The 16,741-nt window shown below is 28.3% G+C and overlaps 1 protein-coding gene across 7 annotated transcripts in view; it reads left to right on the top strand.

Annotated features, from left to right (window-relative positions):
- Positions 1 to 16,741, top strand: part of LOC129956526 (uncharacterized) — a 232,153-nt gene that overhangs the window by 192,153 nt on the left and 23,259 nt on the right. For 5 of the 7 annotated variants that reach the window (XM_056068458.1, XM_056068452.1, XM_056068472.1 and 2 more), the window contains 2 exons: positions 14,096 to 14,191; positions 14,729 to 14,851. In XM_056068458.1, coding sequence (XP_055924433.1) covers positions 14,096 to 14,191; positions 14,729 to 14,851 — 219 coding nt within the window. Of the gene's footprint in view, positions 1 to 866; positions 982 to 6,356; positions 6,444 to 14,095; positions 14,192 to 14,728; positions 14,852 to 16,741 lie in introns of those variants that run through there. The other 2 variants (XM_056068478.1, XM_056068485.1) reach the window with 2 other exon arrangements.

Raw genomic sequence — 16,741 nt, 5'->3', positions numbered from 1 at the left:
AATTTGGAGATGTTTTACAAAATATATGACAATAAACATTTCTAAGAGTTTTTTTAGATTTTATATTAGGGTGTATTCAGTTATTATTAATATACATTTGTATTCTTTTTGTTAATTTCCTTAGCGTTTTCTTTGGAGATCTTGCTCTAACTCTAGCGAATTTTGTATAAGCTGAAAAATTAATTGCATATTTGTGTTTTCAGTCTATAAAAATAAGGCTTTGTTTTCATTTATTATATTCTAATATAAATGATAACCGTAAGGTTTGGTTGGTTGTCATTTGCTATTTCGATATATCTAAATAAAAAAAAAAAGGATAAAAAATGTCGAGAGCATTACAAATTTTTTACAGCATTTTTTAGTTTGATTCATAGTTGCAGAAATGATTCTATTATTAATAAATATTAAAACTGGAAATTTTAATAGTAATTTCCATTTGCATGATATTTATGAAGGGTCCATATTCATTGAACGTTGCGCAATGTGCCTCATGTTCAAAAGGGTAAGAGACAGGCATTTTTATTTCTTAAAAATTTCCGTTACTTCCTATACATTAAACTGAAAATATTTTCAACGAACTGAAAGTTAACTATTATTTGAAAATCTCAAGTGCCATTAACTATAAAACCTGTTCGGCTTACCATTTTATCAGTGAACTTTTGAACACCTTCCTTTTTTACACAAAACGCACCTCCCGGCGGTACCTTGCTTTATTTTTTTCCCGTTTTGAAGGGCATTTGGGGTACAGGGTCTGGTCTGATTGGCGATAAATGACGCAGAACCAACCGTGCAACCCACCCTCCAAAGCATCCTTTTCTCATCCCACATTCAGGATGAAGGGAGGACACTAAGCAACAATGTCATAGCAACCAGGGAGCTTCATTGAATATGTTTGGAATATAGTGACGCTGCTATTCAGATGAATGTTGCAATTGTACAGCAGTTTGGGTACGATGCCTTGCGTTGTCATCATGGTGTTTGGTGAGTCTATACAATTTCAATAAGTGAATTTGACAAAATTATGTAAAATATTTATAACGCCTCTGTCATTTGAATGAAAACATCATCCTTTTCTTCTGTAGCCATTTTTTTAAATTATTGTAATTGTATTATAGAAATTAATGTTTTTATATGTGAACGTAGCTTTTTATATATTAAAAGGAGATCAATTAAAGTACTGACTTTTGTGTGAATGGTAATATTTATAAGTGCTAGAATATTTATTTAGTTTGCTAATTGTAAAAGAAGAAAAACTTACAGATTTAAAATTTTCTCTTTATAATTTTCTATTGTTATTTTAATGAAACATTTATTAAGATTTGTGAATAGTTACTTTCTATTTAATTTCATATTTAAATTTAAGTATATATTGATAAAGATTCCACATTTTTTAAATAAAATTATGTTGTATCTGCAATGTTTTTGTCGTTTAAAATCTTAACATTTAACTGGATACAGCAGAGTAATTCTGCTTCCGTGTAATGCTTTATTTTAAGCTTTATATATAATAACACCGTTAATTCGAAAAAAAAAAAATATATACAAGTTTTTTTTTAATTGTAGTCATTTTTCCCCTTGTAGTTTTGTATTCTAATTATATTCTCTTTAATTTCTTTCCGGTGTCTTTGATTATTTAAAAGGCAAGAATTAAACAAAAATCTGGAAGGAGAGAATTAACTAAATAAATCCTTATAGTTAGTGCAAATTTATCTGAATATTAACGAAATTTGTTCCCTTCTTCTGCAATTGATTTAACCATCAAAAAATATTTCATGACTTTTCCCTCACCAAGCGAAACTATAGCTATTCCATTTCAAGGAATCTTTTTTCAGTATTGATGTTCTTTCGTTTCAGTTTGATCTGATTTTAAATTTACGCTTCATAATTAAATTGATAAATAAGTAACTAATATATTAAAAAAACTTATTTAAGCCGTCAGAAAGTGCATAAAAGCAATATTATTAGTAATAATTGCAACATTGGCCATATTGATAGACGCTTTCCAAAGTAGAAAAACTGTGTTAAAATGTATGCAAAAATGCAATTCAAAAACGTTCAAACTTGCAATAACGAAAGAATAAAAAATATATATATATGAAAACTAATGCGCCATGAATTTTAAAATTCAAAATGGCAATGACCAAGTTTAAATGAAATAGTTTTTTCCGGATTAAAACTTGAATTCAACTTCGCCAAAATATTAAATTTGTCAGACAAAAGTTTGCCTTTTGGAACTTCTTTGCAATCTACTAAGTATGAAAGCTGCATAAAATATATTATCAGATATTTATAAAGCAACTCAAACACTATAGATTCGGTTCGAATTGAACACAAAAATTGCTGAATAAGAAAAGAAATCATGCTTCCAAATAGATTTGTGTATGAGGAGGAGATATATAATTCTGAATTACATTGAAAGAGGTATAATTTAAAATTATACTTTAAAATAAATCTTTTTTGTAACGGGTCGTAAAAAATACCGATTGAAAGGAAAATTTATCAGTTTTAGACTGTAGAAATACTATTTCAATTTGATATAGGAAGTTATTAATGAAAATATTGAACAATTTCACTGAAATTTCATTTGAGAAACTAATTGAAATTTTGAAAAATAGTGGTCAAAGTTTAGACCATAATATTTTATGTAAAATTTCATAACATGTTGTTTATTTTTAATTTTGATAGTGCTATCTTTGACGGATATGAGAATTAGAGTATTTATGACAAAATATAAGCGTAATTATGAATGATTCCTGAATTTCGTTTTTAAATTTCATGGTTTGTTTCAAATAAATAAGTTTTATTTTACAGCATGAAATAATTGGTAATGTAATAGAAGATTTCTTTCTTCGGAATTTTATTTCAGAATAAAACTGTATACCATGTAACACAAAATTGGATAGAAATTTTCTTGTAATCAGATAATAAAAATGTAGTATATTTATGAAATTTATGTAGTTTTAAATGTAGTATATTTATGAAATTGAAAATTTAAGAATTCAGTAATGCTATTTAATTTGGAAATAATAATTGTGCCAATAAGATGGCTATTATTTTATTGAAATAAGATTTTAAAATGAAATAGCTGTTACACATGAGGAAAACCTATTTAATTAAGCAAGAAAAAATAACTCATCCAGTTTTCCTTGCATATTCTGAAGACTTATAGAGAGAAGCTACTGGTATAGCTTTAAAAATACACTGAAACAAATGAATGCCCAATAAAAATCTTAGTTTCATACTCAATAAAAATTCAGAAAAAAAATTGATACAAAGGGTATGTGAAATGGAAATTAAAATGATTTTCCATTCGCTAAAATCTTTCTTTTTTAAAAATCTTTAATAATGTTATAGCATTGTGTAATCAGATAGGGATTGAAAAAATAACAATGATTATATATATATAAGAGAGAGAGAGAGAGAGAATTTTGAAAAGTATGCATTATTGTGAATTCTTGCGTTAATGAAATCAATTTCCTTTATTAATTGGATAATTTTTCTCCTCTCGAGAAAATTTCCCTTTTGCATACTTTGCACATTAAAAGGTTAATATCACTAAAATTATTTTCAAATTTAGCCCATGTCTTTGTATTGAATGATGAATAGTAAGTGGTTAACGGTGGTTTGACGCTTCCATCGATTCATTCACACCATTTCATGCATGGAGCTTCTAAAAATGAATGCGCTCCTTTGATAACGGGGGAGGTGTTGTCCTTCCGCATGCATGCTTCAGGCTATAAGCACTTCAGTTTCAGCTCAATTGCTCTTCACACAGAAAATTTAACGTATGCTAAGTTTTCGGGGTACCATCTGCGACTGAGTCATTTGACGTTAACTGCATTTTAAACTGGGACTTACGGGGGTGGAGAGAGTTGAAAGAACTTGCCTTCCCAAAAAGTCAGCCCATGTTGCAAATTGCTCTTTGGGGATCCAGGGACACTACCCGATCGCTATCCCTGATGAGTCAGTCGCAAAAAGAAAGGATATCCATGTTGCAGTTTTTCTGATAGGAAGGTGATTAGTTCGTTTGGGAACTCACCCGATCAAGTCAGTGTACTTATAAGATGGATGATTATTAATGAGATCATATCATAGCTTTTATTTAGTTTAAGCGTAGTTTCTTTATAATTAGGATTTATTTATTGGATAAATTTTGGTGCAGACATATGATCAAGTTGGTAAGAGTTTTCTAGTATATGTTATATAAAGACGATTACTTTTTTTAATATTAACCGTATCGTATCGCTTTACTCATAGCATGGCCTGAGTTTTGACAATTAAAGAAATAACACCTAAGTATTGAAAAGTACATCTATAATAATCATGACTAGGATAGATAAATTTTATTAAACAAAGTTTGGTGCAAGCGTATGACCAAATTAGTAATAGTTTCTTCAAATGTTTGCGAATAGATTTTAGATCGCTTATACTGATGGAAGTGTCTGGATCGTACATCAGATTAAGAGTTTTTACATTTACAGTTATTTTAAAGCTTAAATAGGAAATAATTTAAAAAATAAAAATCACGAAAATATCTAATTATATCCGATGTCATTTTCATTCTTATATAGATGATTGTGACAATAAATATCTGAAATAAAATTTAGAATCTAATCAGAGTTTTAATTAAATTCCTTATTCAAAAGTTTAAATTGGCAATGCCTGATTTTGTAAAATCCTCTGTATGATAATATTTGATATATTAATATTCCGTATGGGTTTTCGATGAACTAATTTTGCTACTTTCAAATGAAATTTGCGAATACAGCTATGATTCTCTACTGATGCATTTAAAAATTGCAAATAAAATGTGTAATTTTTAATCTTTTATTGTATACTTTTGCAAAGTGCATGAAATGTTTAATATTATCATTTTAATTCTGTCATGCTATGCTAAATCTTACGTATCACGATTTTTGTTGAACGATTTTGAATGTTTACATAAGAAGACTGCTATATATATTCATGTTCTATTTTCTTAGTAAGACTGATATTATATTAAACAATGCTGTACAATCATTGTAGATTTAAGATATATATGTGTTAATGTCTCAAATTAAGAGACAGCAAAAAAAGTGTAAATTTTTCTTATTTTTATTTAATATGTACACAGATGCCCCATTAATCGATATAAATATTTTTATTAAAGTTTGTTGTATATATGAAGGAGCGGACAAACTCAGGTGACAAATAAACAGATTTTTACAAATAATATTCATTAATGTAAAATTAAATATTTTAAGAATCTATAAAATTTATTTATTTATTTTTGAAAATGGAAAACTTTTGGGTGCAGGCAATCATTGATGAAATACGAAAAACGTTTTCAAATGAAAGAACATTTTTCGAAATTATTGCAGTGGTTATAGCCAGGGAGCACTATTGCTTGTTTTCTCCATAGAAAATATAAAAGGAAATGATGTTTTATCGATTTCTAGAAATTTTTGGCATATCTAGAAAATTTTTATATAAAACAATTAATGAAATCGATCCAATGGTTGTAAATAAGTGATTGGTCCTTTTCTTTCCCTTTTTTTTAAATTTATAAATTTTATTAACTAACAGTGCTGGTTACAATATATAAAATCACTTATTAGAAATTACATATAGTTTGATGTATTTCTTGTTTAAAAATGTGTTCGATGTATAAAAATGCATTTTATCACATCAGTTGAAATAATTTATATGAGTTTTATTCATTTTTATTTATTTAGTTTTAGTTATTGATTTTATTAATTTTTGAGAATGTATAATAAGCAAAGTTGAGATGAAAATTTCATTTTTATTGCATTAGTTTTTATTAACTTATTAATTCTTAGTTTAATTAATAATCATGAAATCCAATCATATTAAATATAAGACATTCCAGACTCTCCTACATTTTTTGTTTTTGTTTTATTGTTCACTGTTGGTCAATTTTTTTTGTGAAGTTGCGTTTATTTCCCATTGTTTTTATTCAATTTCTTACAAGCTTATTCATTCTAACAGTAATTATATACCTTGTTTTATTGTTTTTTTCCCCCAAGTTAACCTATGTGACAAAAACAGGTTATGATAAACTGTTTCGGCCTACACTTCTGTGGTTTCAACACCGGGACGCCAACACAGAAACTACAGAAAACGTTAATAAAAGGATCTCCTCCTGTTAGAATACAAATGTATCAACAGTTTTCTCGTAGATGCTAGGAATTGCGCAGTAATTTTGTTTTATAGAGTTTGTCAAGAAAAATGAAATTAGTCGCTTTAGAATATAAATAATATAAAACAGTTCCATAAAATGCTTTTATAAAGGATGGTAATTTATTTGCCCTATAAAAATGGAATATGTGGATTTGTGAGAATTATGGTGGAATATGGCAGCTAAAAATGAAATGTTCTATATCGTATATCGGCGTGCTTTAAGTGCGTTGAATATGCATTTTTATGGCTTTTAAGTACTTTCCGTAAGTTAAATCTTTCATTTTATACATTCATACTTTTCTGTCATATAATTGATGAACTAAAAAAAGTAAATAATTTAAATTAATTTATTTACAATCATACAATTATAAGTGACATTCGTTTAAATAGAAATGCAATCTTTAAATAACCTTGTTTTTAATTTCAGCTCACTTTTAATATAAAGTATTATTGTTCACCTCTAAAATAATCAGATATATTTTTCATTGTGTTATAAAAATAAGATATTTTTAAAGAAGCCTTTGTCTTTTTAAGTAGAAAAATATGATCAGAGTTCATTTTATATTAATAATGAAAAACATTAACTGAAGAGTATTTACCGCCATGAAAAATATTCTGCTACAATTACAGATTTTTTACAAACTGCCATTCTTGAAAATTCCTTAGAGCAGTAGCTTTTTTTATGGCAGAAGCTTTTTTTTAAAAAATCATTCATTCATTTCAAAAAGATAATTTAATGGAAAACTCTTTTTTGAAATAAACGTTATTCTATTAATGTGCAAAATTATTTTTATAATTATTTATAAAAAAAATTACCATCTGAATAATATTGCTAATACAGCATATACAGTACTAGAAATATCGTATGCTTTTAAAAAGAAAATGTTATGTTCAAACATTACTACTATCAGAATTTTCCAGATTTAAAAAGAAGTGGGACCCCCCCTCCTGTATTTTCTCAAAAATAAAGGACCAGCACAGACTTTTTTTTTACATCTAGTATTAAAAAAAGGAGTTGTAAGTTTGTTTGAAATGAGAACGTGTTTGAAAATTTGAGGTAGATAATACTACCTGCTAAGAGGCGATATATTTTGTTTATACTTATTTTAATACTTCTCACTATATAAAGTATTATAGATAAAACATTCATCTTTTGGCCTTTTAACAAATGAAATAGTGGAAATCTTGTTATTATCTCTACTAATAATAAAGAGGAATATGTGTGTGTATTGGCGCTCTACAGGCCAGATCATTTAACTTACAACTATCAAATTTGGTACATATATATATACTTTGGAGGTCGGGAATGTGCATATCGGAGCGTTTTTTTTAAAATCATAATTATAATTTTAATCGATTAAATATTAAGTTTAATCTTGACGTTTTCCCACGATGACTTCTAAAGACATTATTTCCCAAAAATAAATTTTGTGCTTTTTTAAAACTAAAAAAAAAAAAAAAAATGTCTTTTTAATGATATAAATTTGTCATGGAAATTTTTGCTGAATTTTAGCAATTTTTAATCATTTTAATTTTGTTTAATTTTTAACAATATATTACATTATTGCCCTGAAATTTAAACCATTTTTGATGTTTCATAACATTTTTTATAGCATGATCTTCTTCCATCAACAAAAGCCAGGAAAGATGGATTCTGTTTAATATCTGTAAAGTTTACAAGATAAATAAAAAGATGCAATTACTGTTCCACGAAATTCAGAAGATGGAAGAACCAAACATTTATAAATAATATGGTTTTAATATCAGATAATTTGAAGGAATAATGTACATTTACACTTATCTAATCTCGATTAATTGATTGGATATCGATTTCACTGAAATTAAATATAATCAATATCTCCGACGAAACAGTTGGTCGCCAAAAGCGACTAGTAAAAAGTAAAACAATAATTTATGTATTCTGACAATAGGTAAAGAATTGTTTTTTTTTTTCATTTTTGTTATTAATGTTTATATTAAAACAATTTATTTTATTCATATACAAAAGACATTGAAATGGACAACTGAAATAAACGAAAAAACTTATTGTATCATTTTTTTTCTTTATGAACGAAAGTCTTAACAGCAATATTTAAACAGCTTGGGGCAGAATACCGAAATAAATTATAAAAAATGCCAGTCACATTTACTCTATTAAATTTGATATCCCTTAGGATATGAAACAATTTGTCTGTAACGTAACGTTGTGCTCATTCCAAGATTAAATATACCCTAAATGGTTATGTTATTTGCCAAATGCAAATGTTCTTGAGCTATAAATATCACCAGAATTGCAGTGGGTTAGTTCTATTATCTTTTGATGTTCACAAATGTACATGTGCATTTCTGGAAAGTTGGCAAAGAGTTCAAATTGCTTGAGAGTAATTGTCCGTAGGGAATTCATTCTATCAGATTATTTCATTATTCATATTGTGATTCAAATAGAAGAAAAAAAATTCCATTTATTAAAAGCAAAAAGAACGGAATTATCTTTATAACGTGTTTATATTTATTCTGAAGGCTTTTTAATAATTAGTTTCAATTTTGGCAGGATTGAAACTGTAGCAAACACACTTTCTATTCTATTTTTCTTAGTGTGAAATGGAATATTTTGTAGAGGTTTGTTGTCATTTACTCACATTTTTGAAATTAATCAATGGAATATTTTCCAGGTAAAATTAATTCATTTGAATATAATATTGAAGTTTCGTTTTAATTCTGGTAGAATAAAATAAAATATCATACTCTATTGCTCTAAAATAATTTAGTTTAATGAGATATTGAGCATCAATAAGAATTAAAAAGCATTTAAAAGAATATGTTTCTATGGATATGCTAGAGGAACATTACTATCTAACCTATGTTAATTTTTTCTTCTTTTTTTGAGCTTAATGTAGTAAAATATTTTCAATGCACTGTTTAAAATGAAGCAATTAATTTTTCTCTCCCTTTCGATGTTTCAAATGTATTCATCTTATTCATATATTTTGTGTAAAAGTTGCTCAAAATGGCCTTTGCCATTCAATTCAAAAATTGTTACAATTATATTTGGAAACGTTTTTAATAATCGCTTTTACATGTTTAAGAAATATTCCAGACGGTCCATTCCTTGAATTATTTGGTTCAAATTTTGATGCACATCTACGTTTTAGAAGCTAAATCTGTGTGTTAAATTTTATCTATTTCACACTATGTCGTTATCACTCCCACTTTCACTCAAACACCGAGGTAGACAGATTTCCTGTAAATGGATTAAGTATAAAATTTGATAGCAATGTTATGCTTAATGTTATACGTGTAAAAACAACGTACCAAATATCATACATCTGATTCAAAGTGTTTTTAAGTTACTACATTCTAAGACATACAACGCGCAAACAAAATTCAAAAAAAAAACGCATTTTTTAATTTAGGAAGGTATGAATCATTGTGATTCGAACATGACCATTGTGACTGAATTTTTGTTGTTGTTGTTTCTAATGGCACTTGTCATAGTCAGTGATTTTAAGCCAACGGTGCGTTTCTTGCTTTTTTCAGTAGCGCCATCTAAGGCCAAGAGTACGACTTAACTACACACACGACACAACTCTTTATACGGGGCGGACTTCATTCATGCATTTCATTCACAGATCGTAATTTAGACTTTAATCAGAGAATCAGAGAACGATCACCCCTGATCCAGTATCCCCAGAGGTATTACTCTCGACATGGATCACTTTGTGACCATGACATATTTATACGTGCGCCAGCCACCACACACGCGGAGAGTCTTCGGTCGGCGGGGTTCGAAACAAGGGACGCGAATCCAACGCCCTATCAACCAGTCTATCCCGGCCCGACAGAAGTTTTTGATGACTGCAAAGAGGAAAGTATTGCAATCTTCACAAATTCAAACTCGAGATTTGGAATTGTTTTGACGATGGCAATATTTTTTTTTTTTTTTTTTTTGCTTATTTTATATACGAGAAAGATAAAAAAGTGAAATGCAATATTATTCTGACAATCAATTATGTCTGTAAAAGTATTGTGCATATTATTTAGTTGTAGCTGATGCAGTTAGTTGATGTATATTGGACAGCGAATATCAGTTGAATAATAGCTTCACTTGAAGATAAGACAAATATGTGTCTATTTGGTGGATTTAAAGAAAAAAAAATATTCTTTGGGAATAGAAAAAAAGATGCCTGTTGCTTATTTAATTCTGTTCTTAACTTTATTTGTATAGCTCCCGTAGATTTTAGATCAGCTATCCTATATTTTTTCTTCTAGTGAAGTCATAAATCTATGCGATAAGGCAAAATAAAAATTTTTTGTTAGATTTATAGGAAATGTTTCATTGTAAAAATCCTATAAATATCCTTCCTACTTTTTAATGTCATTTTGCGAAGAGTGTATAGTACAATAATTTCTTTCACGAAATGAAAATATTATATTTGTCAAAAAATAACATAATTATAAAGTTTCGTTGCATATCCACGTTTTAGATCGATTTACTTGAGAAACAGGGGCGGATTTCTGATTAGGTAGATTAGATAACTGCCTAGAATTGCTGAATTGAGAGAGAGCTACAGGCAGGCCAACGAAATTATATTATTAACGTCATTCTTAAATAAATAAATCTAAAAAAATAACTGATTATAAAATATTAGGATAATGTCTGATAATAAAAGTAAGGTTTCAATTTGTTTCATTACGTTCATTCAGTTTCTGTAATAAATATAAGCTGCAAGCATCTGTTTAAATATAATTGTGATAAACGTGGATACCGGATGAGTAATAATAAATAAAACCATATATTTTCAGTTACTAATTTAAAAAGTTAAGTTACTAATTTAAAAAAAATTAAATTAGTCAACTAACTAATCGAGCAGTCATGAGTTGTAATAAACCATATATTTTCACGAAATTACTATTTAATAAAATTAAACTAAAACATTGTTTGACATGCTCATTAAAACAAGAGACTTCATAATAAACATTACCTAGAGTCGTAAAATGGCTAAATCTACCACTAGATCGGAAAACGCAATTTTATATTTTATTCGTTCATTTGCTAATGAACTAACTCCAAATCACAAAGTTAGACGATGAATTTTTAAAAGTAAATATTATCAATCTTTTGATCAAAATCATAAATTTATATTAAATTTTCTATGAAATACGTCAAAACGGAGACCTTCTATTTCTCTATAGCCTAAAAATATTTAAAATGGCTATGAGCTAAACAAATGATACTTACCATCTGACTCACTTAAATATGTTACAAACTTTGAATGCAATTCATGAAAAGCGAGACGTGTTTTTATAAATACATATATAATTCAAAATCAATTTTCTTCAATATATGATGAAACGCCATTTGCTGTAAGTATGCGGAAAAGTCGAGGGAAAAACGTCGCCCCCCCCCTCGATTTTAACAAATTATTTTTATAAGATGTAATTTATAAATAATAACCAATTAAGATTGTCTGGAGGTTTTAAACATTTAGTTAAATGACAGAAAAAAATAATTTTTTCGCAACTATTTCAAATTTATAGGAAGATATCGCGATTAATACTGCAATGGACAGTTCGATCTGAATCCTTAAAAGGTTGAAGACCGCTAGGGTGTCTACTTTTCTTTCTAAAAATCTTGTTATATAAGTAATTCGAATCTTTACAGATGCTGCACTTTTTTTCTTATTCGAGATAAGTTTCAACCGTGGGTGTAACAGAAATCGCAGTTATAAAGTTCTGGGTGTGACAGGATCGAATCTATAGAATCTTCTTCTACCTCGCCTTTTTCCTACTGTCCCTTCACGTGTGCACCGGTAATTTATTAGAGAAATGACCAAGAGATGGGTGGACAGGTTTCAATTTTCAAATTGCACACACCCGATAAAACTAACATAAACAGATCAAAAGATTGGGGGTGGAAAGTTTTGAGTAGGATACCACAGCCTTGGAGAAGGTCAAAAATTCATCTTGTGATTCATTGAATAGCATTTCAAGCGTAATTACTTAGTGGATATAGAGCACTTTTTTTTACTTGCGGAAAACAATTCTTATGTTGTAGGAGGAATAAAAAGGGAAGGTTTCTCTTTTGATTATTTGGTCATTCATATAGAAATGTTGAAATAATTTAATTCTCCTCTTTCTTTTGCAATGAATTTTGCGAAGGATTTTGATTTATATATAAAATGAAAAGTAAAGGTGAAGCCAATATGAAGGAAATGATTTTATCTTTTATAATTAAAATAACAATTTCAATATTTTACTTCAATCAGAATAAATAACAATTATCAGCATTTTATTTAGTTGATTTGTTTATTTAGTTGATTTAATTTCAAAGCAATCTGCTTTTCTACAAATAAAATTATTTAATGTCAATTAAATAATCTTCTTTTCTTCTTAACCGTTTTTTTTATCGTGTGAGGACATGATGTTGTTTTGGTTAGGGACATTTGAAGCTCGAAATCGCGTAGGCAATGAATATTGAAGCTTGAAATCGCGTAGGAAATGAACAAAACGTAAATGGCGATTTTCATCATCATCTTTTAATCGCGTATATTTTTTTACTTGCTTTTTGTATCGCATTATTATTATGTATGCCTCTTTGAAAGCAGATGCTTTTTTAAAAGTTTGATCTGCTTTTACGAGTATTGCTTTATTATTACGTATTCTTCTTTGAAAGCAGAACTATGACATCATAGCTGTTATTTCATCTCAAAAATTGTTATTTCATCTCAAAAATTTTGTTTGTCAGCTAGAAAAATTGAAAATGATTGTTTCAAACTAGTTAATGACTGAAAAAATAAAACTGTTTTCACATAATAACTTGAAATTTGCAATCCTATATATATATATATATATATATATATATATATATATATATATATATATATATATATATATATATTGACAAATGGAAATTATTTATATAAACCGCAAAGAACAGTCATGCTTGTTTTCCGCTTGTAGAAATTGGTTTGTTTTCTGAATTGCTCTAAGTAATATACAAAATTTTATACTATTTTTTTTTTTTAAATTGGGATACTTTTTTTCTGTATTGTACCTTATTTTATAGTTTGCTTACGGATACTCAGAACCAGGAAAATCTTCTTTTTTTTTTTTTACTGTTATTATAGTAATATCCTAATACATTATAAATGGGAATTTCCGAAACCGATATAAATAAAACCTTTTTCACAGTTTGCAGTTTATTTGGGGGGAGGAGGGCCATTGGTCAAATATTCGTACTTGTAAAAACTTTTTGATGCTGCTATTCAGTATATAAATTAAGTCCTAATTCCATTCTTTATTAAGTCTTTGATTTTGATTTTCTGAGATCACAATACTAAAACTCATACCATCACTAAATCAAAATCAATGATTAATTTCATTAAAATTTTCATCCAGAATTAAGAACTCCACTCTCAGCTTTTTCTATATATATATTGGAAAGAACAAATCTTTTATTTGGATTATTTAAGGGTGCATTGTTATCATATTAAAAAGTTTGCGATCAAGAAATTATTAATACTGATTTGATTGCATAGTCTGCTATTCTCATGCACAATGTTGTTGTTGTTACTTAATGGCGATTCTTAGTATATTATTACTTATGGCGATTCACTAGCCCGCTGACAGTTACCTGTCACAGGGATGACGCACTACCTCTCTGCAAGGACGCCGGCACACAATGTTTAAATGATTACTCATCAAATTTATTTTCAAAAACATTGCTAGGATTTTGTAATTCAATTCACAGTTTCGAAATATTTTCAATGTTTAAAAAATATATAGTTAGTAGATTTTAATGTTCACAATTACTTATAAAACTATTTACTTTTAATTCGCAGATTTTTTTATCATAAATGTTTAAATTTATGAAGAGCATAAAATACATTGCTACAATAATTTGATATTGTTTCAGGATGCAGTTCGGACAATGTTGACTCAGTATCTGGAAAGATTCTCCCAGCTGGCTGGGAGTTTAATCAATTGCGGGCCGGTTTTGAATTGGCTGGAGGTAAGAAACAGTTAAAATTACTCTTTAAGTTTTCCCATTTAAATAATTTGGATATTTTATTTTATTCAATAGCTGTTTCGAAATATTTGAATTTAATCAAAATTATTTAACTTTTTCCTAAATTAAAAAAAAAATCTTAAAAGGATCTGAAGTTTTTCTTGCATTTTTTTTTTCTTTCTTTCTTTCATATTTGTAATAATCATTTTGTGCCAAATTTTTTTGTAATTCTTGATTTCCTAAAAATTATTTCATATTATTCGTAATACCATTCTTCATAAACATCTCAGTACCATTTTTAAAATAAAATGTGATTTTTAATAAATTTCAATGAATAAATTTTTTAAATCTCATCATTTGCAGACTAGAGGTAATAGACGAATCATGTACAAATACACTTATATCCTAAAGTCAATTATAAACATTAGTCTTAACTTAATCGAATTTCTGCATTATCTCTGATAAAGCTGTCACATCGGCATCAAATCATTTAGTCTCAATTACATATCACAGAGTAATGGTTGCATTAAATCTCTTCAGTTGGACAACAGAGGTAACCGACTTATTGTGACCGACGAGGCAGCGATCAATACTCCAGCTGTTGCGGCTGCTTATGTGATTAAAAGATATGCCTCCCAGGCAAATGATGAAATCTCGCTCGAAGTAAGTACGACGGTTCATTTATCATTTACTGAATATATTCTGTTATAGACTTAGTTGAATCTAAAAGTAGCATTAAATAGACATCATATAAAAATCATTATTGCAATCTTCATTCACAAAATCAAATAAAATGCTAATATATAAAAATTTAAAAAAAATGTGTATAACAATTAGATTATTAGACATTCAGGCTGGACGATTATAGCTCATTCAACACTTACAGAATTTATTCTACATTCTAAAATTTATTTGGAACAAAATATATCATTAAATATGGCCATAAAATAAACTCCCATAATTCCTTGTAACATTTTTTTTTTCATTTAGAATATTAAAAGGATTTAAAATACTATATTTGCCTGTAAAAACAAATAAGACATTTATTTACAATGTATATATGAAATGATATTTAAATGCTGAATATTGCTTTGAAATACCTAAACCAATTTTGTCCCCTAAAATATGAGGTTTCCCCAAATGAAAAGTGGACATTTGCGATTGTGTCAGAATGACTGCAGCTATAGCAGCGCCACTGAACAGAGATAAAAAAGAGCGGTAGGGTGCAATGCATTAAGGCATTCAACAGTAAAATCTGTTCGTGGCAGAGAAAATTGATCGAAAGTGAAATCATGCTATAAATGGATGCGTCCAGAACAGAACTACGCGCGGTATTACGGTTTCTAATTATTCGATAGCCGTAGACCACTCTTGATTTATTTCCTGCTCCAAGGGAGCTCTATCAGTTCAGCAGAATACTGCAACACTCGGACGAAACTACGGAAAGCAATCTAAAGCAAACGGCCAGGCCTTCTCCCACAACAAACGATCGTACTCCATGGCAATACCCGTCCACACGTCTCCCTAGAAACCCTTACGACCTTTAAAAAACTCTATCAGGATTTGTCATCCTATGACTTATCACATCTTTGAACCAGTTAAGAGAGCATTACGGGGGAACATTCTGACGACGAAGTGAAAGAAGCTGTCGAAGACTTCCTTAAGAATCAACCACCATCTTTCTACAGAAAAGGCAAAGGCTTGCTACCTAAACAATGGGACCTGTGTTACAACGCCCATGGTAATTTCTTTTGATTTCCAATAAATATATTTTTTCTTTGAACTTGTCCATATTTCATATGGGAAACCCTTTTATTACGAGAATAAATTTGATACATCTAATAAATGTTGTTGCCAATGCACTGAATTAAATTTATTCAAAACATGTACACTGTTTTGCTGATGAAAATAAATAAATTGTTTTTCTATTGTGATTACCAATTCTTTTTCTTAAAATATATTCTACAATGATGTATTAAATGATGCTGAGTGAATATAGGGTATTTTTTCTATATTTATCGCTGTTGTTTGCCATAAACCATATTTAAAACAATATAAAAATTTTTAAATCATTTTAATTTAAAGAAATGAAAGTCAAAAATTTTTTAATCAATTTAAAAAAAGCTATTTAAAGATTACTAGAAGGATTTCAGAGCAAACCAGTTTTTTTTAATAGATTTTTATAATTATTGCCTATACAAATATAATCTAAGAAACTTAAAGGCACAAAGCTTAAGCCTCACTTCAGTGATAAAATAAACCGACATTTTTTTTAAAAAAATGTATATATATATATGTGTGTGTGTGTGTAAAAATATATATACATATGTATGTAAAAATAAAATGAAATGAAAACTATAACTTCTGTAAATTTATTTGCAAAAGGGAAAATAGTTCCTTTTGTTCCTTTTTTTTTTAATGGCTACAAAGAGTCCGCTCTTGAATAAAATGCCGCATCATTCTTTCAGAAAGGATTCATATTTAGTTTAGTTATATTTACATCCCGTTTTAAAGCAACACCAGAGCTATTTCGGAACGGACCTTTTAATTTTG

Source organism: Argiope bruennichi, chromosome 2 (assembly GCF_947563725.1).
Source record: "Argiope bruennichi chromosome 2, qqArgBrue1.1, whole genome shotgun sequence".
NCBI classification, from domain to species: Eukaryota; Metazoa; Arthropoda; class Arachnida; order Araneae; family Araneidae; genus Argiope; species Argiope bruennichi.
The sequence above is the reverse complement of the archived record's forward strand: the minus strand, read 5'-3'. Positions and strand labels throughout refer to the sequence as shown.